At 37.0% G+C, this 27,538-nt stretch overlaps 2 protein-coding genes across 5 annotated transcripts; both read left to right on the top strand.

The window, feature by feature from the left end:
- Positions 1-859: 859 nt before the first annotated feature.
- ccdc43 (coiled-coil domain containing 43) lies at positions 860-3,479 on the top strand. Of its 2 annotated transcripts, none has more exons than XM_032586347.1 (5): positions 860-1,055; positions 1,495-1,588; positions 2,177-2,309; positions 2,484-2,539; positions 2,720-3,479. In XM_032586347.1, the coding sequence occupies exons 1-5, from the start codon at positions 882-884 to the stop codon at positions 2,905-2,907; spliced, it is 645 nt and encodes a 214-aa protein (XP_032442238.1). In that variant the 5' UTR covers positions 860-881; the 3' UTR covers positions 2,908-3,479. The 2 variants fall into 2 exon arrangements, with proteins under 2 accessions (XP_032442238.1, XP_032442237.1); XM_032586346.1 differs by having other exon boundaries at positions 2,177-2,312.
- Positions 3,480-4,501: 1,022 nt separating this feature from the next.
- mylk5 (myosin, light chain kinase 5) lies at positions 4,502-27,152 on the top strand. Of its 3 annotated transcripts, none has more exons than XM_032588492.1 (18): positions 4,502-4,701; positions 14,125-14,285; positions 16,546-16,680; positions 17,472-17,624; positions 18,401-18,571; positions 18,989-19,021; positions 19,877-20,004; positions 20,095-20,248; positions 21,316-21,621; positions 21,711-21,813; positions 23,031-23,234; positions 23,320-23,537; positions 23,623-23,746; positions 24,807-24,959; positions 25,043-25,172; positions 25,248-25,335; positions 25,421-25,561; positions 26,318-27,152. In XM_032588492.1, the coding sequence occupies exons 2-18, from the start codon at positions 14,150-14,152 to the stop codon at positions 26,518-26,520; spliced, it is 2,580 nt and encodes an 859-aa protein (XP_032444383.1). In that variant the 5' UTR covers positions 4,502-4,701; positions 14,125-14,149; the 3' UTR covers positions 26,521-27,152. The 3 variants fall into 3 exon arrangements, with proteins under 3 accessions (XP_032444383.1, XP_032444382.1, XP_032444384.1); XM_032588491.1 differs by lacking the exon at positions 4,502-4,701 and adding an exon at positions 13,738-13,855; XM_032588493.1 differs by lacking the exon at positions 4,502-4,701 and adding an exon at positions 13,739-13,855 and having other exon boundaries at positions 25,248-25,329.
- The last annotated feature ends 386 nt before the right edge of the window (positions 27,153-27,538 follow it).

Here is a 27,538-nt window from a genome sequence, read left to right as displayed (position 1 = left end):
AATCCTGATTACCCTGAAGTACACATTCCATCTATCATTTAGTTAAATCACTCAACTCTGGCTTATTAATCAGTCAGGCCTAAAGAGGCTCCTATGAACAAGGAATAATCCATTTAAAAATTTATAATAATAATATATATACTGGTACTTTAGAACCAACAAGATTATTTCCAACAGTTCAAACCAGCCCTCAAATAAAATGCCTGAAATAACATCAGTTATTGAAAAATGTTTTAAAGTCCTAGATTTAATAAAATGAATGGTTATAATTATAACATACAATAAAATTGCTTAGTTCACTTCTGCTCTATGCTTTAGTGTTGTTTTCAAATATACAACCATTATTTAAGTGAAATTGAAATGACAGAAGATTACGGAAGAGGATTAGGGCAACCGAAAAAAAAAGGGTTCTGACTTTAGAGTCAGAATTCTGACTTTAAAATCAGAACTTTTTTTTCCGGTGGCCCTAATCCTCTTCCATAGAAGATGTAGGGTCAATGGAACAAAAAAATAATTCTGACTGTAGTTTCAGAATTGTGACATTAATTCTGATTTTAAAAAGTCAGAACTGTGATATTTAATTTGAGATGAAAGTCACAGTTGTGCGTCAAAATTCTGCTTTATTTTCACGTAAAAAAGTCTGAATTTTGAGATTGAAGAAGAATATTTTTATTTCAGTGGCCATAATTGTCTGCCGTATGAAGGAGTGCTATTTCTTCTGATTTCTAATTCGCGATTCTCGCTAATTTCTCGAAACTCTACCCACCTCTGCTCAGACGATAATCATGTGCATTCTTTCATTCGATCATTGACTTTGCATTTTTTTAAACAGGCACTGAGTTAGGGCAACTGTTGGAAAGGTAGGACCTCAAAGCGCCAAGATGGCGGCGCCCATGGGAGACGCCGGGGAGTTTGAAAGCTGGCTCAACGACCGACTGGACTTGTTAGAAGTTGACCGTGAGGTGTACGGTGCATATATTTTAGGAATACTAAAGGAAGAGGAGAGCGACGAGGAAAAAGAAGATGCGCTTCAGGGAATTTTGTCCGCTTTTCTGGTAAATATTCAAGCAATGTGTCGCTCGTTCACCAAGGCTGTCTTCACATCTGCTTCTGTCTGTCTTCTCTCGGTCGGCTGGCTTTAAGTCCTGTAGTGCTGATGTCAGCGTTAAATTTAGCCATGTATCCTTATTCAGCGGCTGATTAACTCACAGAGATTAGTTTTACTAATTTGCTAAACTAAACTCCACCCAATATTTATTTCAGCTAACTAAAAGTGTAGTTTGTTCTGACAAGAATTACAGAATTTTGTTTTTCGGTTTTAAAATTATCTTTACTTGTTATAGATTTATATTACGGTTGTTTGATAACTGTCCCACTCAGGCTGAAGTTCATTTAAGTTAGTGATTACAATGATAAATGTTTACTAAGTTTCATGATCAAAATGCTTTATCCGTTTTATCAATCCGTCACTGTCCCCTTTCCTAATGTGTTAAGGATGAAGATACCATAGAAGAGGTCTGCAAGCAGATTATCAGTCACTGGAAGGAGTGTTGCAACCGATTGGCTGCCAGACAAAACACCGATGACGGTATACAGAATGATTTGATTCGATAATCCAACAACTCGTCTGGTAAAAGTAGACACTGGTTGAATAATCTTGGTAATAACATTTTCCTCACTGCTTTTTCTTCAATATTTTACAATTTCTACCGTCCTAATAATATGTTTCAGCTGAAACATATTACTGGGCATGTAGGGAACCTGAAATATTCAACCCCAAATTTTCATATTGTAGTTTTACAAAAAAAAAAAAGGTATCAAAATGAAGTAAAATACCAACATTTACAGGTATAAATACTAAATGAAGTTGTATGAAATCAAGCCAAAATGTTTGGCAGACAAACTCTGCTCCATTGAGTTTGTCCTTTAGAATTCATCAAATCTTTGCTTCAGAAGATGGAAAGGAATTTTAAAGAGTAATGTACAAGAAATCTTATTGATTATTCAGATTTGCTTAACTACTGATTATTCTAATAATAATCAGTACTTATACATTTTATTCAAGGTCTTCAACTCCCATCAGTTGCCATCATACAAGTTACGTGTACTGTCCTGACAGTGACTGAACAAAGGTTACTGGCATTGTAACTATTTCTGTTCTTTTCATTTTTCTTAGCCGAGGTCCAGGCCATTGCCAGCATGATAGAAAAACAGGCTCAAATTGTGGTGAAACAGAAAGAGGTGACTAAGGAGTCGAAAAAGAGAAAAGAGGCCCTTCTTGCTCAATACGCTAATGTGACGGATGAAGAAGAATATCCTTGAATGTGTTTTATATCTTTGTCTTTGCTTACTGACATTTTTGATGGTACAAACATACGGTCTAAGTATAATCATGTAAAGAGGGAGGCAGATGTTTTTTTGGGGGGTTTTTGTCTCCAGACCAGTTGCATTTCAGATGTGAACCTTTTCCTTGACTAAAGCACTGAAGCTGAAGAAGGGGAGCCACCAACTGGAATTGATGCTCCTGGAAGTAATAAATGTATCCTTCATAACTATTTTTACCTCTTTTACCACAAATCCCTTAAATTTAGCATATGAACATGTCTTTGCTTAGATGTGTTACCAGCCTTTCACTATGCTTTTCCCAGTTATTTATGTCTCCAAAGTGGTTACACATAAAAAGCGATGAGTTTTAAAATTCCTTCACTGTTGGCATCAGCCCTGTTCAGGAACACCAACGTGGAGGAAGTGCTGAACAGACAGAAGCAAAAGCGTGACCAGGCTCGGGAAGATGCTCAGAAGAAGAAAGAAATGGACAAAATGCAACGAGAGAAGGACAAACTAGCAAAACAAGACAGAAAAGAGAAAGAGAAGAAACGTACACAAAAAGGTGAACGTAAAAGATAAAATCAAAAGAAAGGACTTTTATTTTTTTGCTTTAAAAAAAGAAGCTTGATTTGCAAAAAAAAAAAATACTTAAAAGAATGGGAAGTAAAAGCTAGAAATGTGTGCTTCTTAACAAAATCTCCTAATATGTTAATATCATGTTTGTCAGATTCTTAGTAAAGACTTTCTCTTAAAATTCTAAAATGAATACATTTACACTAATTTAAGGTGATTCAGAGAAACCTTAAACACGATGTACCTATGCTGAAACAATGTTCTACCTTTAGGAAATTCTTTTCAAAGTGTCATACTTTGGTTAGGATTTGACATGATCACCCTTTAAGTAATAAAAAAGTATGCAACTTTTATTCCAGCAGCCATCATCTGATAAATGCTTCATAATTCTGCACAACTCTCAATAGAAAGTCATCTGCATTTTTGAGTATTAGGTTTTGGTTTTACTTGCTATACATTCTGCCGAGAAATACAAACAAAATTTGCTAAATTAACCTAATTGTACGATGTTCCACCATTCAAATGTTTTGAAGTTTCTCTTTTTAAAAGTACTAATAAAATCTTTTTTTTCCAGAAAAGTGTGTTTATTTTTTTAATTTAGTTGAACAGAACAGATAATATGAAAAAAAAAACATCCACAACACTTAAAATACAGAAATGCAGAAGTTAAATGCAGTCGCCGTAAAAACGGTCACACTCCACCTGTAGCATTTTGCTAACAATATGAAATCTAAATTTATATTTAAATGTTTAACTACTAAGATTTTACAATCTTTAGATCTACACTTTAAATGAGTAAAACTGACTGATTATAAAGTTAACACCAAAAGATAGTTTTTCAAACTAGAACACGTCAAGTTAATTTTAAAAGTTTTCAAAAGGTTTAATGTTTTGTACATAAACTTGGTGAATGAAACCTTTAACACTTTTGAGATAACTCTTATTTCACTGATGTTTTTAACACTTTTTCTAATAAGTGTGATTAAAGCATTTAAATACATTGAGTCTTTCTCTTAATATTGTTGGAACATTTTAAATCAAACTAGAGATAAAAAAACAAAACTTGTCTGATTACAGAATGGTAAGGTTACAAAAGAAATACGAAGGATTTGATTGGAACATTCCAGAAAGCAATTTAGGGTTTGTTAATTTTAAACGACTGCCTTTGTGATTCAATTATTACTGGGGAATACATAAAACTAAGGTTCTATTATATTCCAATAAATAAGTAAAATGAAGAATTCACTGAAATCTTCTGCATAAATAGTGTCTTTAAATACAACTGTGTTGGTACAAGATTGCTGTTAATCTGGAGAGGACACTAATCAAAGGAAATTAAGATGTTGGAAATTGTAAATTACATTTCATGTAATTCTGGAGCAAAAAGGTCAACGATGTCAGAAAAATCAGTTATCTTCCAAGCTTCAAACTGCTTATCTCTGTTGTGATCACTCTTTTTTGTTTTAATAAAATGTTATATAGTCATTTTAAGGCAAGTAATACTACAGGAATATTTGATTCTATAACCTTATTCAAAATCTCACATTTGTACTTAGATAATTCATAAGCAGAAGGAGTAACCTAGGAAAGGAGAGGAGACACCTTCGGCACATGCGGCCTCCTCATCCACCTCGTGTTCCTGAGTCTTGATGGCTTTCGGCACCGTGCTTTGGAGGGCGCACCACAGGGCTGTTCGGAGCCTCTTGGTTGTAGCAGCCAGTTCCTTCAGTGCCATGACCATCAACGGGTTATCTATAAAACAAGCCAGGTGGAACCATGAGCATCTTTAAAAAAAAAGAGGTAAAAGTATATGGAAGTATGATTACCTCTGTCCTCTGTGAAATTAATTCCCTGCTGCTGCTGTTTTGTCATGTTTCCACTGTCCTCTTTGCGTCTTGACTGGGTGATGCAAACGGCCATGTGATGTGTTTTCAGCGCTGCGTGGATGTTAATATGCAGGGGAACTCCACAGAGACACTCCATTCTATCAAAAAGGCTTGCCACCTGGAAAAAAATAATATTACCATTTTATTTCACTTGTCTTTGAGTCTAAGCAAGGAAAAGATAAATAATAAAAACATCAACACTTAATTTATTAAGTGTGTTCTGATGGAGCAGCAGAAAAGGCTGCAAATTTACAAACAATATTTAAAGCTATAACTTTTTTCTACAGTTACATTTAAGAACAAAAATGTTAAATTGAACCAGAGTAATTTGCATGTCATAGCGGCTATAGCTGGAATTTGCAGTTTGTAGTATTTTTCCTGATGTTTCAAGGTACCTAAATGAAACAGGGCCTTTGTGAATGAAAAAAAAAGTATGTGAAAATTTCCACCAAAAGAAAAATCACAGAAATTTTCTAGAAAAAATTTTGAAATTTTTGAGTGTGAAAAGTCAAACATTTTCTAGAAAAAAACTGAATTTTCCAACTTTTTTTTAGTAAATTTCTGAGATTAGTTTTATGTAAGAGTTTGTATTTTCTAAAAATGTTTTTGACTTTTCAAACTCAGAAATTAAAAAAAAAATTTTTCTTTGAAGATTTCTGAGATTAATCTAAAAATGTCTATGCTTTTTTGGCAGAAATTTACTTTTTTTTTTTTCTATCTACTATGGCCCTAATACACCCTTGTCCCTACATGTGGCTCTGCTGCAAAAAATATTACCTTTGCTTGCTCCTTCATCTGATTAATAATAAGGTAGTCAACTCTTGTTGATTTCGGTGGAGTTTTCGGGGGATTGGTGTTGGTCATCACTGCAGCTCTTTTCCCAGGAAAAGCTTTTTTAAGGATGACCTCTGCCTAAAATAGAAGACATTAGACAACGATAACCACAAAAATAAAAAAATTATAATAATCCTGATGTTAGGATAAAAAACCATACCTTTTTTCTCTCCTTCTCCAAACTCCTGAACTGCTCGTAACACTCATCCATGTAGAAGTGAATCTGGAAAGCGGGTCCTTCTTGATTCATCATCAGTGAAGCCGTCAGAGCTGAGGCCATGCCATGATAGGTGCTCTCCCCTCTGTGGTTCTTCATGTCGCTGATAAAGGAGCTGAATGCTGCAGCATCATTAGTGGACCTCATGCCGTTCATGTCCATGTGAGGCCCGCGGTTTTCACAGGGCAGGATGGATCTGGAGCTGAGGTTCGAGTTCATGGCCATGCTGGAGTATCTCCTGAAGTCATTCAGAGAATACGGAAGAGGCGTGAACTGCTGCATGTTCCCTGCACTGATCATGATGTTCTCTCCGTCACGTCTCTGCGACTGCATGTTTCCCTGGAAATCAAAGTACGGATTTTGTGAGAAGCGCTGTTTGTCTCCCTCTGCCATGTGTGTATTGGTTTGTTGCCTTCTAGAGAAGCCTTCTCCTGTAAATCCAGGCATTTGCATCATCTTGCTTTCTTTCTCCATTTGCGGCTTGATCTTTTTCTGGCTCTGCCTTGTATAATATTTTGAATACTGGCTCATGCTTTGATGATTGTGGTTGTCTACATGCATTATCATCTTGTGCTGGTTCGGGAAGGTCAGATGCGCTGGGAACGGCTTTGGTTTCTGAAAGTACTCCATGCGCTCGGAGCTGAACTCGGGAAGATCTTGGAAGTCGTCGAGTTTAAAGTTTTGTTTCCTCACATCTCCCATTCTTCCATTCTGCATCTGCTCCAAGTGGCCATAGAGCTCCTTCTGCGTCTGCGGGAAATTCTGTGTCAACGCTGTAGGGTCGTTGGGCTTCCTACACTGTTGAGGCAGTCCTCCTCCTCTGACCATGTCCACCACTGGTTTGTGCACGCCTGGAAAGTCTCCACAACAGCCGCTACCATGATCTGATGGCATGAATGACCGAAAGCTGCTGACCAGTTGATTCATGTCTTCTGGCACGCAGCAGTCGTTAAGGAACGAATTTACGGTCTTTGGATTGTAGTGGTCTTCGCATAAATCGTCAAGGCACGAGGCGTTTGCATCTTTCTGAGGTCTGAAGATGTCGCTCAGTACTGGTACGTTTTTGGAAGACACATCGTTTCCTCTGCTGTTATAAGGCGGCATGCTGATGTGTTTATACTGTTGAGACAGGTCAGCGGTTACTTTGTTGGACAACGGTAGTCCTGGTGGCAGCTTCTGAGGACGGATGGAGTAACTGCCTCCATTTGGTGAATTAAAAGACCACTGCTGGTTCCCAGCTAGTCCACTGGACAGCTGACTCATCTCGTTAACTTCTTTATCTACTGACTGCTGTGCTTTACTGAAGGCCTCATGGGGCAGATGGTTTGGAATAAAAGAAGGGTTGTTGAAAGTTTTAGGTTCTGGCTGAAAATACTGTAGTAACTCTTCTTTCAGTGTCTTTGGAGACCAGATAGGGTTGCATGTAGGTAGGCTTAAAAAGAGAGATAATAGGATTTATTGTCAGAGTTTATGGAACATGTGTCAGTTTTATTTGATGTAATAATCCATACAGCAATTCATATGAACTTAATATGTAACAATAAAACCCTGAAATACCTTTCACTGTAGAAGTTATCTTGTGAATCTGCTTCATCCAAAATATTTGAAACAAGACCCTGAAGGTCTGCCTCAGCATCACAGTTGGCATCAGTCTGTTTCCTTCAAAGAAAAACGAAATCTGACATTGAAACTATGTTCTACGACTAAGTATTAGGGTCATTGTATATAAAAGAAAAAAAACTATCCATGAAGGAGTACATTTCTGCCAAAAAAAACTCTTATTTACAAAAAACATACCGTGTCTGACTTTATCTTCTCAGAAAACTTCAGATCATGGAAAATTGTAATTTTTCTCTAGCAAATTTAATTTTTTTTTCAACATTAGGGAACATTCAAATTATTTCTTATAAATATATGAAATTAATCTAAAAATTTCCAAGTTCTTTGGTGGCAAATTAATTACTCCATGGACAATTTTGTTTTCTTTTAATCACTTTAATACTCTGTTCTAGGTATTCTGTGCTCATTAAACATATTTTTTTATTTAAACAGAAGAACTATTGTAGAACAAAAATTAAAAAGTCTTACCTATTTTAAGAAATAAATTACACATCCATAACACTACACTTTGTCATATAATAACAGCAATACCTGTTCTTAATGGTAGTCTGGGCATATCTGAGTTCATACTGATCATCTTGAGACTCCTGAGACCAGGAAACATCCGAAAGCTCACAACGTGATGGAACTGGGTTGGGAATGAAGGGGACTGACATGCAACCACTTTTACCACCTATATTAACACCTGTCTAAAAGAGAGAGAAAGATTAGATTCAACAATGTGCTACTTTCTTCCTCCCACGTCAACTGGTTTTTACAAATGAGGTTCTGAACTCTTTACACCTGGTAAAAACTATAAATTATTCAGTGAGACTCTCCATATAACAGCCTGGATTATATAGACCTGCCATGCAAACAACATGATTTCTTGTTTCCTTTTCAATTTTTATAAAAAAATATTCCTCTATATGTCACTGCTCAAATGTACAAGATGTTTAACTAAAAAAAATTCCTGCATTCCTGCTTCTCTTTTGTGTTAAATTTGTCAGCAACAAATTTGAAGACACCCGAAAGTGTAGCAAGAAATACAGCGTTTCAGCTCATTTGCATATCAGGTGATGTCAGCTTTCCAGGACTGCGAGGATGTTACTTTTCTAATAAGCTCAAGCTGATATAACATCTTTTACCTGCAGGTAAGGGAATTATTACCCATAATAATAGTAATTAAAAAAATCAGACTACAGATTCAAAAAGTTTGTCATATGCTATATAGATTTGTTTTACAAAACAATATATACCACGTAATGTCAAATCTTCAGAAAATTAGAATATAAAACATCAGCGTTAAAAAAAAGGTTTTCAGGCATTTTGAGTTCTGCATACATATACTGCATTGACAACTGTAATCAAATATACTGTCAAACTTTTCTTACCTTCAACCCAATGGAGAAATTAATAGCTTATTGTCGAGAAAGAATAAGACACCAGGCCCAGGAATACAGATGAGGAAAATGTTGCACTTAAAGCAACCTGTACTTCCTTTAATGCTTCATAAAGGGCCACAGAGTGATTGCTTTTATCTTATGCCACACCAATGCTGTAAACCATAGTCATCAAAATGAACACAAACAAACGCTATAAATGTATAACTCCAGATGTTATGTTTCACTTTTTGAATTGATTTATTTAAAATAATTTAACTTTTTAATAATTTTGAAACTTACTGAAGTGTATTTCTGTAAAAAAAAAAAAAATTGATTGGAGGCGTTTCAAATTTTTAGATAAATAAAATATATTTTGCTGCTATATGTAGATTTTCTGAGGGTTGATGAGACCCCCAGAACATAAATTTGTAATTTTAACATGCCAAGAAAATACATTTTAAAACGGCAATTCAGTTGTTCGTTATGTAACTATGATTGGCAGGAAAAAAATGTCATCCAAGGATTTTCTTAAGTACTTTGTAATAATAACATGCATGTACACTGCTTTCAGATTGTTTTAAACAAGAAATTAAACCCCATTTTCCAAGATATTAGATGCAGGAACCATATGGGGTGGGGGGTTGGGGAAATCAGAATTCCAACTTACCTGACGCTGACATGGCTGAAACAGTGAATTTCCCAAAGTGGTCTGATGCCCGTCAAACGCCATTCTAAACTCTGGCCGATTCTTCAGTTCATTACTGGGCTAGCGAAAAAAAAAAGAAAGAAAGAGAAGTATTTCATTGTTAATGCCATTTAACCCCTGTACAGTACATACAATTATCTAGGTAAGAAATGTTAACAATTTTAGTTTAACTGTAGTCGAAGAATAGCACACCAGATAGCTAATTTGCCAAATTTAACAAGCCGTTAGAAGCGGACCTGACGCTGCTTAAGCTAGCTTTCTTAGCACGTATCCTCACGTTTCTAAACTGACATACGTCAATTTATCTAGTGGGTATAACCGTCGAACACCAAAAGAAAAAACTCTGAATGAAATTTTATGGAGAAAAAACACTTTTAACAGTTTTACCATTTCCTCCAGAAGTCGACCGAATAACTCTCGGGACCTCTCGAAGTCCTCCCCCAACCTGGCTTCTTCTTGTCCGGGGTTCGATACTGTGCGTTGACGACTTGAACGCGCATTGGCTGAAAGAATAGACGATCACTATTTAGTCCAATTATCAAAAAGCAGCAGATCTGTCAGCATAGCAACATCTGGTATCAACTCCTCCCCTTTGATTTAGAAGAGACGCAGGTGTTCCAGTAATGTCTAGCTCCGGGGTGTGCAATCTTACAGCCTAAAGAGCATTCTGGCCAGCCAAATAAAATTTGTTTTAAGCCGCAAACGTCATAAGACTTGAAAAAAGACCACATATAATTTTGGATAAATGTGTACTCTCGGAAATTTGTCGTCATCTTTTAAGAGCCAACATTTAATCTTTATTTCTATGTTCTAAAATAAAGATAAACATAACATTTAGCAAACAAAAGATGGATTTTATTTTCTGTGGGATGGAAAATGATGGGCAAAATGATGGGCAAAAGGATTAAACGTGGCTGAATACAAATGAATGGTACACTTTTATATTTTAAATTAACTGTTGAAATTTGTGTATCATTTTCCTCTATCTTTACAGTTATACTTTGTGCTGCTCTGTCATGCAAAACCCCATTAAAAATATGTAGAATTTTGTGGTTGTAATGAAACAGCATGAAAAAAGGGTAAAGTATCTGTTAAGATTCTGTGCCCCCGCTCCAGTTCTTTAAGTTTTCTTTGGTTTTATTTTTAATGCACATTAGTAGTTTCCAGTAGACAATCAGAATATTGTGTAGGCTTTTTTTTTTTTTTTTGCATCTTGTGGTTTCCTCTTGGTCTCTGCATGTCTACATCTGTGAAACTGTTGGTTGAAATGCCTTGAGAACTGGAGACCAGACAGTCACAGTCAGTGTGTAAAACCAATGAGGCAAAAACCAAGCAGGAACCTCTATGCAGCAGGTCAACAGTCAAACTGACATTATTGCTGGGGGAGCTCCATAAAGGAGAGTATGTTGGGAGTCTTGGGCCTTAAACTGTTCAAGCATTCAGTGTAACTCAACCTGTGTTTGGGGAAGGGAATAAAATATACGTCTGAGAAGCTCATCTTGCAGAAATGAATGCATTTGTAAACAATTCTCTCTTATTAGCAAAAATTATTTGTAAGAATTTTACAAGATCAAATAAATCACCATAGTAGAAAACATTTATCTGAGTGTTTTGCTGTTAGATTAATTAATTCATTAATTAATTAAATAGCTAGTTAGGGATTTTTATTAAGGTGTTTTCAGCCACTGCTTGTCTCGTAATGGAGCAAATGACCGCAATTGAGTTCATAACCACCAACGGGCCTGCTGCCATGTACAAAATTAACCTCTAGGTGGAGCCAACTCTCTCCCTCTTGTTGGTGGTGCAACTGCTTCTACCAGCTTTACAAAGTGTAGAGGATCATGCCATTTCTCATTTCAGACTTCAGGGCTTAAAAAGACCCCGTGAATAATTTCTCTAGTGCTCCAGCTCTTTTCCAGTTATCTTAATAAACCTCTTTCCTGCCCTTCTTAAAAGTTGAATACAAACAAGTGTTGCTAGTGCCACAAAATGTCTCACTAGTAAATGCATTCATGTTAATATATTATGGGCTTCTATTAGAAAAAACCCACATAATAGAAAATGACAGCCTTTCTTGGTACAGCTGATGAGATGCAATGGTGTTCCGATAATATTTAAGTTTGTTTTTTCAATTCTGTAATGAAGTTCTAATGTAAGCTATAAGAAGTGGAGCTGTACATGCATCGATTTCCATCCCTAATAGTGATTTGTCATGGTGCAATTAACTATAGAAGTTGTCACTTTTGCTGTTCCTGCCAAATGATGAAAATCAGTCAGATTTTGCAAACTGATACATCAGTAAGGGTTTGTTTGGTATTTTGTATTTGGCCCTGAACCCCATCCATTAGCCAGGTATGTAAATAACGACTCATTTTGTTCTCTGAACAATCTGATTGACCTGAAGGACAGGAGAGGCCTTCACCTTTAAATTACCTTTGCAAAGGAATGTAAAACTTTAACTCTGTGTAGGTGGGGAGTTGGATTTGTTATGGCTCAGCTTGAGAAATAATTTTAGTGTCAGTTTGCCTTTTGACTTTGCTTTTATTTTACAAGAAACTATGTTTATTATAAAATACATACAGACCAAACATTTGGAGGAGGAGTAACTAGAAAAGATTACTTTGAACAAAATAAAGTCTGTGTAAAATCGTAAACAAAATATTTTAGTTAAAATTTACTCTAAAAAGAGACTATTCAACATTAATTTTGTATAAAAAATAATTGTGTCATTTTTCCCCTAATTTTATTTTTATGTGTTTGCACCTTATTGTGTGTTTTTCTCTTTAAATTTACTGATTTCTGGTTTGCTTGTATTTCAACACTTTTGCTTGAAACTTTAGACTTCATTCTGGAGATTTTATCTGTCCACCTACCTGCTAAAACTAATTGTGACTATTTCTGAATCTGTCGCCCACTCAGATAATAGATGTTTCCACCATCTACAATCTTAAGCTTTAGTAAACAGATAATAGAAAATTTTTCAAGAATAGAAACTTCCTTGAGGGATGCCTGCAGACAAGCTACATGTGGGTATAGTAATCAAAAATCAAATCCTTTTATGTGCAACATCAACTTTAATTACATTACTCTTTTTTGCTTAATGTCAAAAACTCTTACAGTTATTCAGTGTTTCATGCAACTTTCTTTTAACCAACTTCATCTGAATGTCCTCTGTTATTCTCAGGAATCTGTCATGGCTGATTAAAAGCTTTGTGCCTTGCCTTATTAGTAGAGTTGTCCATCATGTAGTGTAGTAGTGGACAACCCTGGTGACTTATTTTTGTGCTACTTCCATTAAATTTTGCAAGAAATGTCAGCATCTTCTTGATAGAGATTGTAACAAGCTAAGTGGTATTCAGATGATGAGTCTAGTTTTGATGAGGCTATCAAAGGCTAACAACCTTTCTTTTTGACAAGAAGATATTTTTTTTATCTCTAATAGAACAATGCTGTCTACCTTGCATCTATAACTTGTGCTACACCAACCTGCATTCACTAAACATCAATCTCTGTGAGTTCAGCTTTTTTTTTTTTGCAAATGTTTGATTTAGGATTTCAGCTCACACAGAAATTAACACAAGCCCCTCGCAGTGCTATTCTTTGTGATTGGTGATGTGGAATTTGGAAAGCGGGGATGGGAGTGAGGTGGAAACTATTGTTATGTTCCTCTCAGTGGGCTTAGACTTGTCACTTTTTTAAATACACAACTCATTTCAGTGCTGGTATTTAAGGTTTCTGAGCAGTTAAGTGCAGATTGTTTGATTATTACTTTTCTCTTGATTTTAACCTAACCGATTCAGATTGTGTGGTTGGTGTGCTGCCTACCTCGACAGCACACAGTCTAAAAACAACAGACCCCTCAAGAGAGAGAGAGAGCAAGAGAGGGAGAAAGAGGGAGAGAACGAGTTACCCTAGCAGCGGATGAGTCGGTTGCCTTAGAAAGGGCCATGTTGTGTGTGTAGGGATAATACTGTCAGAAGAGGGATTTAAACGTTCCTGTTCACAATCAAAGCTTTACGGTAGTCACACTTGGGATGAATGTGCTGATGTCAGGCATTACAAAGTTCAGCTCAAGCATTGATAAGTTACAAATCAAATAGAAATCAACGGACAGCAGTGCATTCAACAAACGGTGCACAATATGACCTTTGCCTGGGTGGTAGAGATAAGCCCTTCCTTTCTTTTTCTGCCTTTCCCTGTTTATCCAGAGTGCGTGTCTGTTGTCCATGATGATAAAGACCAGGGGTTTGTAGTAGATGCGGGTTCTGGTTACAGGGAGAGATTCTACGAAGATAAGCAGCTGCTTGTCACACCTGAAAGGGTCTAGGTAAGGCAAGATTTGTCACGTAGGTGGAGTCAGTGCAGTTCAAGGGAGGGTGAGAGAAGAGGGTTTTGTAGAATAGTGTGAGGGCACAAGGCAGAGTCATTGCTGGTTCAACAGGGAGGAGTGTAAACAAAAGTGGCTTGATGATTTTTTCTCTTTTTTTTACACAGAAGAGAGTTCAAGCTGTGGAGGCTCACACCACAAACTCAGAAAGGAAGTGTGATAACCAGTCAGAGAAATGACTTTGTGACTTCTTTTTTTGTTCTGTTCAGACCCTGCAGGGCTCTCTAAACAGACATGAACGGAGACAGGAGCAAACAGCGTTATGTGTCAACCTTCAAGCTGCAGCTCCAGCCATCACGTCCCCCATGTGCAACAAAAAATGGGACAAGAACAACAGACATCAGGACTTCTGGAAAATGTTCGAAACCAGGTAAGAGCTGAAGACGGGATTAGAAAACCAGAGAATGTTTTATTTCAGTACTTTCATTTGTTGCATTTTCCTTGGTTCTAATATCAATAGCTCAAATCTGAACAAGGCAATGCATCTCATAAGTTGACACACTGACTTCAAATACATTGCAGCAGGGCATGTTTTTAAAGTACACATTGCGCTCATCACAGTTTTTTCCAAATTATCTCAATATATCTTCATTGTACTTCATCAAACATCTTTAGCTTTCCTTTAAGTCCAAAATGTCAAATTTTGTATGCTAACAAACTTTTTTTTTATTGTGCTTCTTCCTCTTTTCTTGCTACAGATATGCATAATTTCCAACATTTAAATGTGCCACATTTTATTATTCCTTTTTATCTCATCATGCATGCGCTTGTTATTCAAAGTGTTGCACGAGGTGTTTGGACATCAATTATCATCTGGGATGCATGACTGAACACTTTCGTTTGTCAGTCGCTTTTCTACTGTGTTTGGCATGTTGCAGTTTCAGCAGCCAAGAAAAGGAAACAATTAGACAGCTATCTGAAGATTTTAGTAAAAATAGAAGATGGTTGTGAGAGGAGCCCCCGATTTAAAGGCTCAGCTTAAGTAAATAAATATGATAACATCATTTGAAGAAAGAGTAATAAAGATTGACCTTTCTCATGACAGTTTCCAAAACTGTCCTAACACAGAAAGTTTTGCACTGAATTAAAAGCTTTAAACACTAACTGATGGTTGCAGGAAAAATTCTCACTTTGGTAAACCATAACTTGCATGCTACAGATTTTTTTAAGCTTTGTTGCTTAACATGCACCTTTAGAAGTATCATGCAAGCAATGACACTTTCTGTCAGGCTGCAACTCCAGCATGGCACTTATTTTCTTTAACAAGTCCATGCCAGAATGAGGAAGGGAAATTCTTGAGAAAGCAGCAGCCAACCCCCAGATGGCCACCATCCAAATCTAACAAAATAACTCAAGTTCTATCAAAGAGAACAAGGTCTTTACCTTCAGGGCATTATTCCGCAAAATTTGTGCACACTCCCCAAAGAAAAACAAAACAAACAAAAAAAACAGCATGCTTTCATTAAATTAAGCTGTTAATATTTAGCTTTTCTGAGCCTTGGTCACCTCCTTTAACATGAGAAGGAATAAAAAAAAATAAAGAAGTGCAACCAGTTTTTGTTACTGAGAGAAAAATAACTTGCATACTTCCTTGTGTACTATCTTAATTTCTGTTGTAGAAACATGTTACGTGTTAAGAAACAGACACAGAGCAAATTGTCTACTTGATGTTGTGGTTCAAGATGTTGTTATTAGCAAGAGAGCTATTTTCATCATGTTCCCCAAAAGATATCAGGTGAAAAAATGTATTTGTCTATGATTTAAGGCACTGTATTACTTTATTAGGTTTACCTGTTCAATTGCTTGTCAACAAATAGTTTTATATGGTAACAACTTCATCCATTTAGTAACAATGTGATAAGACTTGCTGAAGTTCAAACCAAACCTCAGGATCGAAAGGAAATTTATGTAGCATAAACCATGCTTTAAGGAGCCAGATAGACTCCTGGCTCAGAGTATTTCAGAAACTGCTGGTCTGCAGCTTTAGCACCCCACCTTTTGGGGTTGTGCACAGAAAGATGCAGTGAGAGGGAGTTGTGTGAATTAAATTACCTTGTTGACGTCAAAGGTCAGAGGAGAATGGGAATACTGGTTTGAGAAGCTAGAGTGGCAGCTCAGGTAACCACTCATTACTACCTAGGTTTGGAGAATATAATCTTTGAATGTCCAACATGTCAAAACTTGAAGCAGACAGGCAACAGCAGCAGAACACACCAGGTGTCATCCTGTCAGCTCAGGAAACCGAGGCTACCATTAACAGTTGGATAATTACAAATTGGAAAAGCATATTTTGATGGAAGGGTCAAAATTGGTGTAAACATCTTAAATCATGGTGGTGGTGATAGTTTCTTCTCACACTCTTGGTCCCTGTTGAGCACTGGTACAGCTACTTAAAGGAGGACACGTCACCATGTCACAAAGGTCAACTAAATTCAAACTGGTTTCTTGAACGTAAAAAAAAGAGTTAATTGAACTCCACTGGCCTTCATAGTCATCAGATTTCAACCTTTTGTATTGGGTGGGATGTGAAACTTACATAGAGGATGTCTATTCAACAATCTGCAGGAACTGTGTGATTCTCTAATGTCAATATGGACAAAAACCTTTTTACATATTGTCTCCCATTGTAGATTCACCAAAAAATCTGGACCCACCTGTATTTATAAAGCCACTTGAAGACTGCTGTGCAGATGAAGGAACTGACTTAGTGCTAAGAGGAGTTCTCACAGGAAGTCAGCCCATCAAAGTTATATGGCTGCACAACGGTAAGCAAAGAACAAGGTACATTGTTGTATCCTTGCTCAGTGACAGATTTTATTGTCACACAATACACACTGGTAATCTAAAACAGAAAAAGAGTCTGGAATCTACAGTCCAAACAAATTAACCTCTTACTTACAGGAGTAGATATAATTTTGCATTGGAATTAAAGCTGACTGAAGACCTGAAAGTTATCCAATACATATTTAACTTTCAGATATAATGATTTTTATAAATTGGTTTAATCTAAGATGGGAGCTTAAGATTGGAATGAGGTCAAAATTGGAAATTTCAAAATTTCCAACCATTATAGAAAGCAGAATTCACATCAGAATCTGGGCAACAAAAGGACAAAGTTCTTTTTGAGTCCAAAACAAGCTGTTATTATTGTTGCTCAAGGATCTTGCTCGACTCATACGATGTGATGACCCTACACTTGCCTCTTTGGTTTAGAGACATTTCTCTAGAATCTAAAGCGCTACTGAGAATAAAGCCCAAGACTTCCTAAGTGTGAGGTGGTGCAAACAACTCTACTCCCACATTGCCATTTGAACAGCTATCTAAACCGCTAGCATAGCTAACTCCTAAGAAAGTTTTAAGTTGGATGTTGTTCGGGAAAAATTTATTTTCAACACAAGAGATTTGGCTCCTTTTCAAAATTTCTTCCTGTTTCTCGAACACACCTTATCTCTGTCAGTAACACTGACTGTCCCTCTGCAATGCCACTTTAGTTAAATCAAGCTATCCCTGTGCTAGCAAAGAAGTATGCTTCTATTGTTTTTATTTTAATTTGCAGGTGAAAGGGTACATTTTGGAAACTCCTCCTTGAATGGCCATGATGTAAGTTTTGTGGTGAGGGAGTGCTTGCCAGAAGATGCTGGTGCTTACACATGCTTGGCTGAAAATGATGCAGGGAGAACATCCTGCAGTGCAGCTGTGTTTGTTAGAGGTAAGAGAGATCAACATATTTTCACGGTAGTTGAAAAAAAAGTTAGTAATTCGTGAACAAGAAAGTTAATTTTTAACTCAGTTAATGACAATAATATTTTCTGAACAAAGAAGGTACTCATTTTGTAAGTTACAATAGACCAAGCTTCCCTCTCCAGGAATCCACAAATCTCCAACAGAAATGCTACTTGGCCAAGTAGCATTGAGACAAGGTCAAATGGCCCCAGAAACTTCTTGAAACCTCTCTACGTAACCATCAATTGACCAAGTTTGTCCCAGAAGTGCCACAATCAATTAAAACAGAGTCACTGGAGCAAATATTAACATTTCAAAGTGTGTTGTATCAAGTTGCCAATTAAAACTTGTTGGGAACTATGAACCAAAAGAGAAACTGGGGTGGAGGTTCATCTTCCAGCAGAGCAATGACACAAAATATTCAGTGAATTGGTATTCATGCAACCAATTTTTAGACCTATATTCAACTGAAAATCTGAGACAGAACTTGAAAATACCACTGGTGTGCAAAATACAATTGCACACTTTATTTTTGATAAATAAAGCATGTATATTTTTTCTACAACATCACATTTATGAATTGCTTTGTTTTGGTCTACTATACAAAATCATAATAAAAGGCAAGGAAGTTTGTGTTTGTAAATGGATGAAAAAATGTGACTAAGTGTGAATACTTTTGCAAGACATTGTGAGAGTTTGCCTGCCAGAGTTTTATTGGTGATGTTGCCTATTTTCTTTTCCTCTTAATTCCAACCAATACAGACTTCGAAAGTATGTATGGTGTCACAAAGATTCCCACTTCTGCATCCAAAAGCACTGCAGAAAATGGACAGTCTTCACAAACCTCCAAAGCTGAGTTGCACAAGTGTAATGGATCTATCTGTACATCTCCTGCAAAGTTTGTTCAACAGAGCCCAGTCTCTTCACCGAAAGGTAAAGGCGTTCATCACACTTTTCAATAGCATTTTAATTTGGGGCAATTTCCATTATTTATTTGGAAGGAAGCCATGTATATATTACTTTTTCCTGCATTTAAAACCCAGAAAAATATCTTTACCTCAGGATGTTCCTGTTTAGTCTCTGAAAGGAAACACACTTCCAGTCCTTGCGTGATTGGCTGTCAGGCAACATGTATACCAATTGTAAAAGCCTTCTTCAACAATGCAGCTCTCTGATACACCCACTGAAAGTTTTCATTCCCAGTTAAACACCATGTAGGGAAGTGGACATTGCACTTCAAGTTCACTGAAACTTCCTGAGTCTGTAAGCTGATAGCCATAGTAGTCAAAGTTGGACCACACCTTCATTTTCAGCAGCTTAAACCTGCCTGCTCTTCATCTCTCTGCACAGAAGTCATCCCAAAGAAGAGAACCAACTCGACAGGTGAGAAATACTTTTTTCATTTTTTTGTCCAACCAAGTAGCTTATCAAAACAAAACATTCCCATGTGGTATTGTTTAATACATAATTTTTCATTTTCTTCTTCTTTTTTTTTAGTCACTGCTTTTTTGTTGAATAATTGTAACTTGTAATTGTGAGTAGTTTGGTGTTTGCGCTGTTATGGTTTGAATTGGGGCTGCAAAAAACCCCCAACAAACATGAATTGCTTTTAAGCTATTGTGCTTTATTATGTTGAAAAACTTTGCCTTAGGGTGTTGGCTGCCTGAACAAAAGCATGAGAAACGCACATGATAATGCCAGGCCATCTGTCGTAGAGTAAACATATTGTGTCATATTTCTTTTTTCTTGTTTTTTTTTAATAATAAATTAGATATGAAGGGTGGACAGAAATTAGACACAGTGAGTTAACTATTATCACTAAAGCCTTTTAAAAAATATTTATCTTTCTAAGTTCATTTAAATTTACCATCCACAATATTTACATACTGACAGTATGTGAAGAAGAAGATAACCTAAGCTCATATATGGACTTGTGTTCAAAGAGTGAGCTGTTTTACCTGTATTTAACATGAGCTAGGTTAGTGAGTATATCATTAGTGTTTTGATCTTTGTTTCTACATAATACACTTGATATTCCTGTATGCCACAATAATGGTATGATGAAACCAAACATATTCCTCCATCATACAGGACAGAACAAGGCCTAAAACCCTCTGCAAGACATTTTTTTAGTCTTTATCTCTAACTTACACTCCATGTTTTATTGTTTCCTTCCAGTGTGATAAAATGAAACTCTGACCTCAAAGACAAAACACTCTTGTTGTTTTGTCTTCATAGGCCCAGTACTGAGCTTTCAAAATCCACCCCAGCATTTTGAGGTGAAGGTGGGACAAACTGCCAATCTGACGTGTTCTTTTACCGGAAGCCCCCCTGTGGTATCCTGCTGGATCAGGAACAAAGAACAGGTAAAAACAAAGCAAATGCCCAGCTTTTGATTTCTCCACAGTATTTTTCTAACACCATGGTTTTTCTTTTGTGTGTGTGTGTGTGTGCAGATAGTTGACGGTCCAGAATTGTGGACAGAACATACAGAACAGAGCAGTACACTGGTCATAGCAGAGGCTACACCGCAGCACACAGGACGCTACACTGTGGTAGTGAAAGACCGCAAAAGCTCAGCCCAACACACACTTACCCTTTCTGTCATAGGTAATACAATAACATACATTACACTAAGTGGCCACTTTATTAAGTGGACCTTGATAATACCAGGTTGGACCAATTTTTACCTTCAGAACTGCCTCAAATCTTTATGGTATAGATTCAAGAATTTGACAAACATTCCTCAAATATTTTCATCACACCACACAGCTGCGAAGCATTCGAACAGTTAAAGATTCTGCTCATTTAAAACCCAATAAATCAATAACAATTAAGAAGGCTGATGCACTGCACTCAATAATGTCTATCAAGAAGACAGATAAAGATACAACAGTGTATATTGTCTTTGCCTAGCAATATCACTGTGCGAGGCTGACATCCTGTGAGAACGTCCAGTAGCATGTTGTCAGTTCCTTCATTCCTTCATAAAGACACAGCAGTCTTTATAAAGGCAGGTCTATTCAGATTTTTAAGAGAATCTGCAATGGAAAGAGGTGGAAAAAATTTTTTGATAGGATCACACAATTTCAATGAATTTGTTCACTGTACACATGAATGTGTACAGTGAACACATTGAGATGTACCACTCCCACTCCTTTGGGAGGATGTACCACACAGTGTGGAATGTACCACACTCCCAAGGGAGTGTGGTACATCTCCTTTGGGATGTACCACTACATCTCAAAGGAGCTCTGCTAAATGGAGATCTGATGGATGTGGAGGTGATTTGACTACAGTTATGTTAGTTTCTTTATGTTAAAGAAACTCTCAATACTCAGTTGGCTATGTGAGTACTAAGGGACTCATAATGGGACGAGAAAATATCCACCACACCATTATGCCACCAGCAGTCTGAACACTTTACTTCAAGGCATGATGGATCTATGCTTTATTTACACTAAACTATGACTCGTATGAATGTCTGAATGAAGACACATAGGACCAGGGCTTGTTTTATTCAATCTGTTATTGTCCAGTTTTGGAGAACCAATGTGAATTCTGAGCAGACAGTTGGTGTGGTATTCAGCTGCAGTAGCTTATTGGCTTCAAGGTTCAAAAATTTGGTGGTTCTCTCAGTTTGAACCAGCTTGCCCTTCTCCATCATCTTTATACAGACAGGCCAGAGCCTCCTGCTTCGGGCCCGGTGGCTTCTCTCATATCTCCATCCAACCTTGTGCTGTACTGGTCGGGACCCTGTTACGACGGCGGCAGTGCTGTCCTGGGCTATGTGCTGGAACTGAGAAACCAGGGACTTTCTGGGGAGTGGAAAAAACTCACTGCCAAGTGTGCCAGCACCTCATACCAAGTGTCATCCAGGCTGGAACCAGGACAGGAGTACTGTTTCAGAGTGAGGGCTTATAACGCAGTGGGGGAGAGTGATCCCAGCCCAGTTTCAGCAGTGGTGAAGATGGAGGAACCAGGTTGGGTGTTATTTGTATCTGGTACCGTATCTGAAAGTTGTAATTATAATAGGAAGCCTTTAATCAATATGTTGTGTTTGTATTTGTAGATTCTAAGAAAACACAAGAAGAAGCCACTCAATACTCCTGTGTCACTATTGATTCTTCCCACAAAGTTACAGATCACTACAACTTGCATGAGAAATTGGGAACGTGAGTATCTGCAGGTCACACATTTTCTAGCACTTGTGTTTTTGGAACTTGAGCCAAAACTCCCTTTTCTCGAGAACTTCCATTACTGTATTTTGGAAGAAAGAAATTGGATGTAAGAGTAGCAGTAGTTCTCTAGTATGGCTAGAGGGCAAATTCTGCCAGTAAATGTGATTACAACACGAGCTTGCAGAAACCTGTTCCTCCAATGACTCAGATTTTATGATGTACAGTGTCTTGATGTACTATATCTGTAAAAAAAAAAAATAAAATTTCACTCTGGCAGTTGAAGAAAGAAAGAATAACTCATCTGAATTGCACATGTATTATCTGTGTTTGATTTTTCAACCGTTTGAATCATGTCTCTTCATTCTTCACTCTCAAGAAGCCAAATTTTCTTGTAATCCTTTCAAGTAACCTTAATCTTCAGACTCTCTGAAGGTTGTCCAAAGTATCCAGTCCTTTTTAACCTGGCCATGACACAAATGCAAATTATGGATAAAAATACTTTTTAGGGTTTAAGCACACTTCAAAGACGAAATATGTCTAAAAGTCATGCTTTGACAAACAGGACTGAAAGAAATCCAATTAAGATTTGACAGAGAATGATAATCTTAGTTTGTCCATCCACTTTATGCAAAGAGTTTGGCTATTGCTCTTACTAGTGGAAGACATTTTATTTTATTTGTGCTAAACTGCAATATATTTCAGTTTATAAATTCAGTTCAAAAATACAAAAAACTTTCATAGGAAAATTAAATGTTGTTGCGACTCACACTGTTAAACCTTATTCAAACAGTCATTGCGGACAGTGATTCAGTGGGCTTGACCAATCTATAGTAGCTATCTGTTCTGTATAAACCTGAGGAAGCTACTGACTGAAGACACTGTTTATGTTGGATAGTCTCATTTCAACTCAATATTCATGAAACAGAGACAATATTTTCACCTAATCATCTCTGCTAGTCGTCTAATTCGCTTTTGCTGTTCCTCTTTAAATGTGTATCTGTCTTTATTGTTAGAAAGGCAGGCAGATAATGTCAGAGTCAGGAATATGATTCTTTCTCACTGAAATTGATGGAAGAGTTGGTTTGAACTTCCTGCCTCCTCATGATTTTTATACTGTAATGAACTTGCTAGCTTGTATCTGTTGAGATGTTATTGTATGGTCACTTTCATGCCTGAAGATTTTAAGCAAGACTGACTTCTGTCCTCTTCAGGGGAAAATTTGGCTTGGTGTTCAAGCTCAGCCACAAAGAGACGGGCCATGTGTGTGCGGGAAAGTTCTACAAAGGACGGCGAGCCAAAGAGAGAGAAGCTGCTCGTAAAGAAATCGAGCTGATGAATCATCTCCACCACCCCAAGCTGGTTCAGTGTCTGGGAGCTTATGATCATAAACCAGAGATGGTCATGGTAATGGAGTTGTAAGTACCATCATGTCAAATTCTCATTACAACGCTAAATTTAGGCTGTGTGTCAGATGTCAGAGTTGTATTTTTTTTCCTGTAGTATTGCAGGTGGGGAGCTCTTTGATCGCATTGTGGATGACAGCTTTGAGTACACAGAGCCTGGCAGCGTGCGCTACATACGGCAGATTCTGGAGGGGATCGCCTTCATGCATCAGCAGAAAATTGTTCACCTGGATCTGAAACCTGAAAATATCGTCTGTGTTGACACCACTGGCACTTCCATAAAGATAATTGACTTTGGATTAGCTAGCAAACTTGGTATGAAAAATTAAATTCTTTTCCTATTTATGCATCTGTCTTGTGTTGGATATGTGTTCTCAGTTTGCAATGCACATTTACACAGATGGGAACACAGCTCTGAAGGTGATGCACGGCACTGCTGAGTTTATAGCACCGGAAGTTATCAACTATGAACCTGTGTGTTTGGCCACTGACATGTGGAGCATCGGTGTCATCTGCTACATCCTGTGAGTCACCTTGTTGTCCCCGCCACATCAAAACAGCACTTTAACACAGTTATTCGTTTTATTGCCAAAATGCAAATCAAAAAGTTGGTATCACTCTTCTGACATCGCAATAAATTCAAAGCATAGATTTGTCTCAAGGTGAAACAGTTAGCTTTCACTCCAGGAAGCACCCAAGAAATTTTGGATCAAAAATTCCCCCCAAAGATGTCAAAGTAATTATAAGTGATGTCATCAGGAAATGTTTATACTTTCACCACTTTTATAGTAAAACCTGTTTCAGCAAAATAAAATTGCTAGTAATCACATGTGAATGCTTCAAGCCACAAACCACATTTATTAGATATTGCATTTTTGACTTAATCATAAAGATTTCGATCAAATTAGAAGACTCCCAATTTTAACAGGTTTAAACTACAAACTTCAATCTACTTCATTGCCGGTTTTATGGATCCAGTAGAAAAATAACTCTGAACAATGAATGGGTTTTATCAAAGCATATTCATTTGAATGGCTCAGTCAAAGTCCATACCTAAATCCAAAGGAAAATGGCAAAGCTTCAAAATTGAAGTTAACAAGAACTCTTTTGCAAAGAAAATGGTCAACATTTTCAATTTCTGAAAATGCAAGGTTGGAAAAAACAATATTAAAGACTTGCAACTGTAATGTAAACAAAACATAGTTTCTGGAAAGCACTGAGCTAAAAACATAAGCAGCACACACTTTACTGATTTTTTTAATTTATTTTTGAACGATTTTAATGAGATTTCCATCTCATTTCACAATTATTTTATTGCACTGTACTGGCTTAAAATCTCAAAAAAAAATACATTAAAGTTAGTGTTTGTAGCATCAAAAAAAGTTAAAACTTTCAAAAGGTGTTAATATTTTTGCAAGTCATGTGCACATAAAAAGTGTATTTTTAAGGCTTTCTACAGTATACAATGTTGAATCATACAGAAGAACAAATTTCAATCCGAAAGCCTTATAGAGCAAACCTCGTACAATAATGCCACCTAGTGGTAAAAACTCACAAATACTCTTCTCAATCTTTCTGTTTTAGGCTCAGCGGTGAGTCTCCGTTCCAGGGAAACAGCGATGCGGAGACTCTGGCCTTGGTCACAGCAGCTCAGTGGGAGTTTGATGAAGAGAGCTTCGAAGATATAACTGAGGAGGCCCAGAATTTCATCAGCTCTCTCCTAAATAAGGATCCCAGGTCATTTCACAGATATATAGCCAAAACTCTCCCACAGACACCATTTTTCAGTCAGTCTTATGCAGTTCTCTTTGGATCTGTAGGCGGAGGATGTCTTGTGAAGAGGGTCTTGCTCACCCCTGGATGAAGAAGTTTGATTCTGAAATCCTATCTTCCACAAAATGTCTGTCGAAGGAGAAGATGAAGAGGTTCTTAGCCAGGCAGAAGTGGAAGGTAACACACAGTATTTGAGCAATCTGTCCTGTGGAGCTCAGTTATTTTGTTGTCTCATTAAAATGTGCCTTACAGAAAGCCGGGAAGGCTATGCTAGCCCTAAAGAGAATGGCTTTGCTGTCTAAAAATGAAAGCTCTGCAACTCTCTCAAGCGCTGGTAAGGGTGAGATGCTTTTGGTCCTTTCCTCATCTTGACTGAGTCACTTTACTTTATTTGTGTGACATATTTATTTACTTTTGTTTCCTAGACCTTCCGCTGAGTCCTGAAGCAGAAGATGCGCTGCACTCTCTGGAGCGTAAGATGCAGGGCCCACCACAATTTACCAAGAAACTGGAGGACCAGAAAGTAGCTCGGGGCTCCTGTGCCCGGCTCTCGTGCCACCTAAGTGGTATACACATAGGCTAACACAGTCATTTCACTCTTTGTCACCACTTAATTATCAACCCAGCCAGCATGCTGGGTGTTTTAGCCTCGTGACTCAAGGTACGACTTTTTGACAAACCAACAAGGAAATAGGATCAATGTCTCAACAACCAGGTCCAAAGCTGAACCTTCTACCAAGACGACTGAGCTTATAGCCTAAAAAGAATACTGAACAAAGAAAGGATTATGAATTTCCTTCTTTGTGAAAACTCATAGTGAGCACTAACTGGAGTCGACACAGAAGGCATTTAGGAAAATATGATTGGACGAAAAATGTAGCTCTTAAAGAAGTAAATGACTGTAAAAAAATAGTCTTTGTTTATTGTTGGTGTCATTCTAATTGTGGATAATTGTGAAGTTTTTTAGATATTCTTTGCACTTTAGAGCAAAGAATATCAATGATTTACTATTCATTAATACCAATATTTTAAGATGAGATCTGTAACAGTGACCTGAAACTTTTAAATGTGCATTTATTTATTTTATGTTGTGATAAAAAATGGAAACAAAACCCTTTTTTTTCATTCTGTGGGTTAATTTATGTAATTTCTGCACAAATCTTTCATACTGAAATAATCTCCGTATGATGCACTAATACATTTGATGACAAGTCACGCTTGTTAGTGTATTCAGACCAAAAAGGCTAAAAGTTCACTTGCTTCTGAAAGTGTACAAACAGCACCAATACCAGATGTCTCACTTCTCTTGTTTTTTACTGCAGGATATCCTGATCCAGAGGTGGTGTGGCTGTGTGGAGATGAACCTGTAGAAGAATCATCCACAGTGCAAATAGAGTATGATGATGATGGATGCTGCACCCTGATTCTTTCAAAAGTTGAAGCAGAGGATGCAAATGTTTACACCTGCAGGGCAACCAATGACCACGGGGAGATGTTGTGCACCGCTAAACTAACAGTTCTATAATAGAGTAAATATATGTATGCAAAGAGGAATTGTACAGACATGAGGATCTTTGGTGTCTTGAATATATACAGTCATGTTTTGATGTGGAGAAGCCAAATGAGAAAAGTTCTGTAAGACTGTTGCATCTGAAAGAGTATAACCCACATTATTGTACACAGTTTAGATGTGATTCCTGAATATAGTTACAAGCATGCTATGGAAGAGTTGATATTTCCTTAATATTTCCTTCAATATGCCGATTTAAATGTGGTTTCTGCTAATAATGTGAACTATAGAGCAATATTGTCACATTAGTTTTTAGAGATAAAGTGGACTCAAACTAAAGTGTTGGAGTAATGTTAAGAGGATGCCATTAAATTTCTGATTGACTTTAAGGTTTTGATAGAATATTTGAAAAAAAGAAATCATGTCTAAATATATTACTAGAAGAAGTATAATCAACCATTATTTTGCATTTCAAGTAGGTGTAATTTATGTTTTTGCATCTTATGTGTCACATTTGCTGCTGCTTTTACCATGATATAGTTGTCGAGAAGTTGTTAAAATTGACTAGTGGCATACCAAACAATGTAGAGATTCATGAAGATTTATACAGAAATATTTTTGTAATGAATAAAGGGCAATGAAACATCTTTGATTTTTATCTTTGCAACATCACATCTTCACTTACAAACAACCACTACTCCTTTTAGGGGGAAGTTGATGTGAATGCAACTTCTATGCTATTTGGTTAAACAAAGTTTAAAACAAATGGACAGATGAGTTTTGTAAGCTCTAGATTCTCACATATCCTGCCTTCTTTTTACTTTTGATCTTTAGTATCTCATCTGTCACACAACAGACTAAAATCTCATGTCTGCTTCAGTTGAACAAGACGTTCTCAATTTTTTCTTTTGCTCCAAGAAACTCAGTTTGTCTGAAAAACATACATTTTGATTGTTGATACGTTTTTCTTCTACATAAGTTCATTCATTTTCATTTATCTTAAAAATAATTATGACTAGGCTCCAAAAACTTT

This window comes from Xiphophorus hellerii, chromosome 16 (assembly GCF_003331165.1).
Source record: "Xiphophorus hellerii strain 12219 chromosome 16, Xiphophorus_hellerii-4.1, whole genome shotgun sequence".
Taxonomy (NCBI): domain Eukaryota; kingdom Metazoa; phylum Chordata; class Actinopteri; order Cyprinodontiformes; family Poeciliidae; genus Xiphophorus; species Xiphophorus hellerii.
Note: the sequence above shows the minus strand (reverse complement) of the source record. Positions and strands in the feature narration are given on the sequence as shown.

Bases quoted from the DNA above. Each gene is read 5' to 3' on its own strand.
- ccdc43 (XM_032586346.1), top strand. From the start codon at position 882: ATGGCGGCGCCCATGGGAGACGCCGGGGAGTTTGAAAGCTGGCTCAAC. The intron at 1,589-2,176 runs GTATACAGAATG...CATTTTTCTTAG, and splicing joins CAGACAAAACACCGATGACG to CCGAGGTCCAGGCCATTGCC. The intron at 2,540-2,719 runs GTATCCTTCATA...TGTTGGCATCAG, and splicing joins TGCTCCTGGAAGTAATAAAT to CCCTGTTCAGGAACACCAAC.
- mylk5 (XM_032588492.1), top strand. From the start codon at position 14,150: ATGAACGGAGACAGGAGCAAACAGCGTTATGTGTCAACCTTCAAGCTG. The intron at 14,286-16,545 runs GTAAGAGCTGAA...CTCCCATTGTAG, and splicing joins TGGAAAATGTTCGAAACCAG to ATTCACCAAAAAATCTGGAC. The intron at 23,538-23,622 runs GTATGAAAAATT...ACATTTACACAG, and splicing joins TGGATTAGCTAGCAAACTTG to ATGGGAACACAGCTCTGAAG.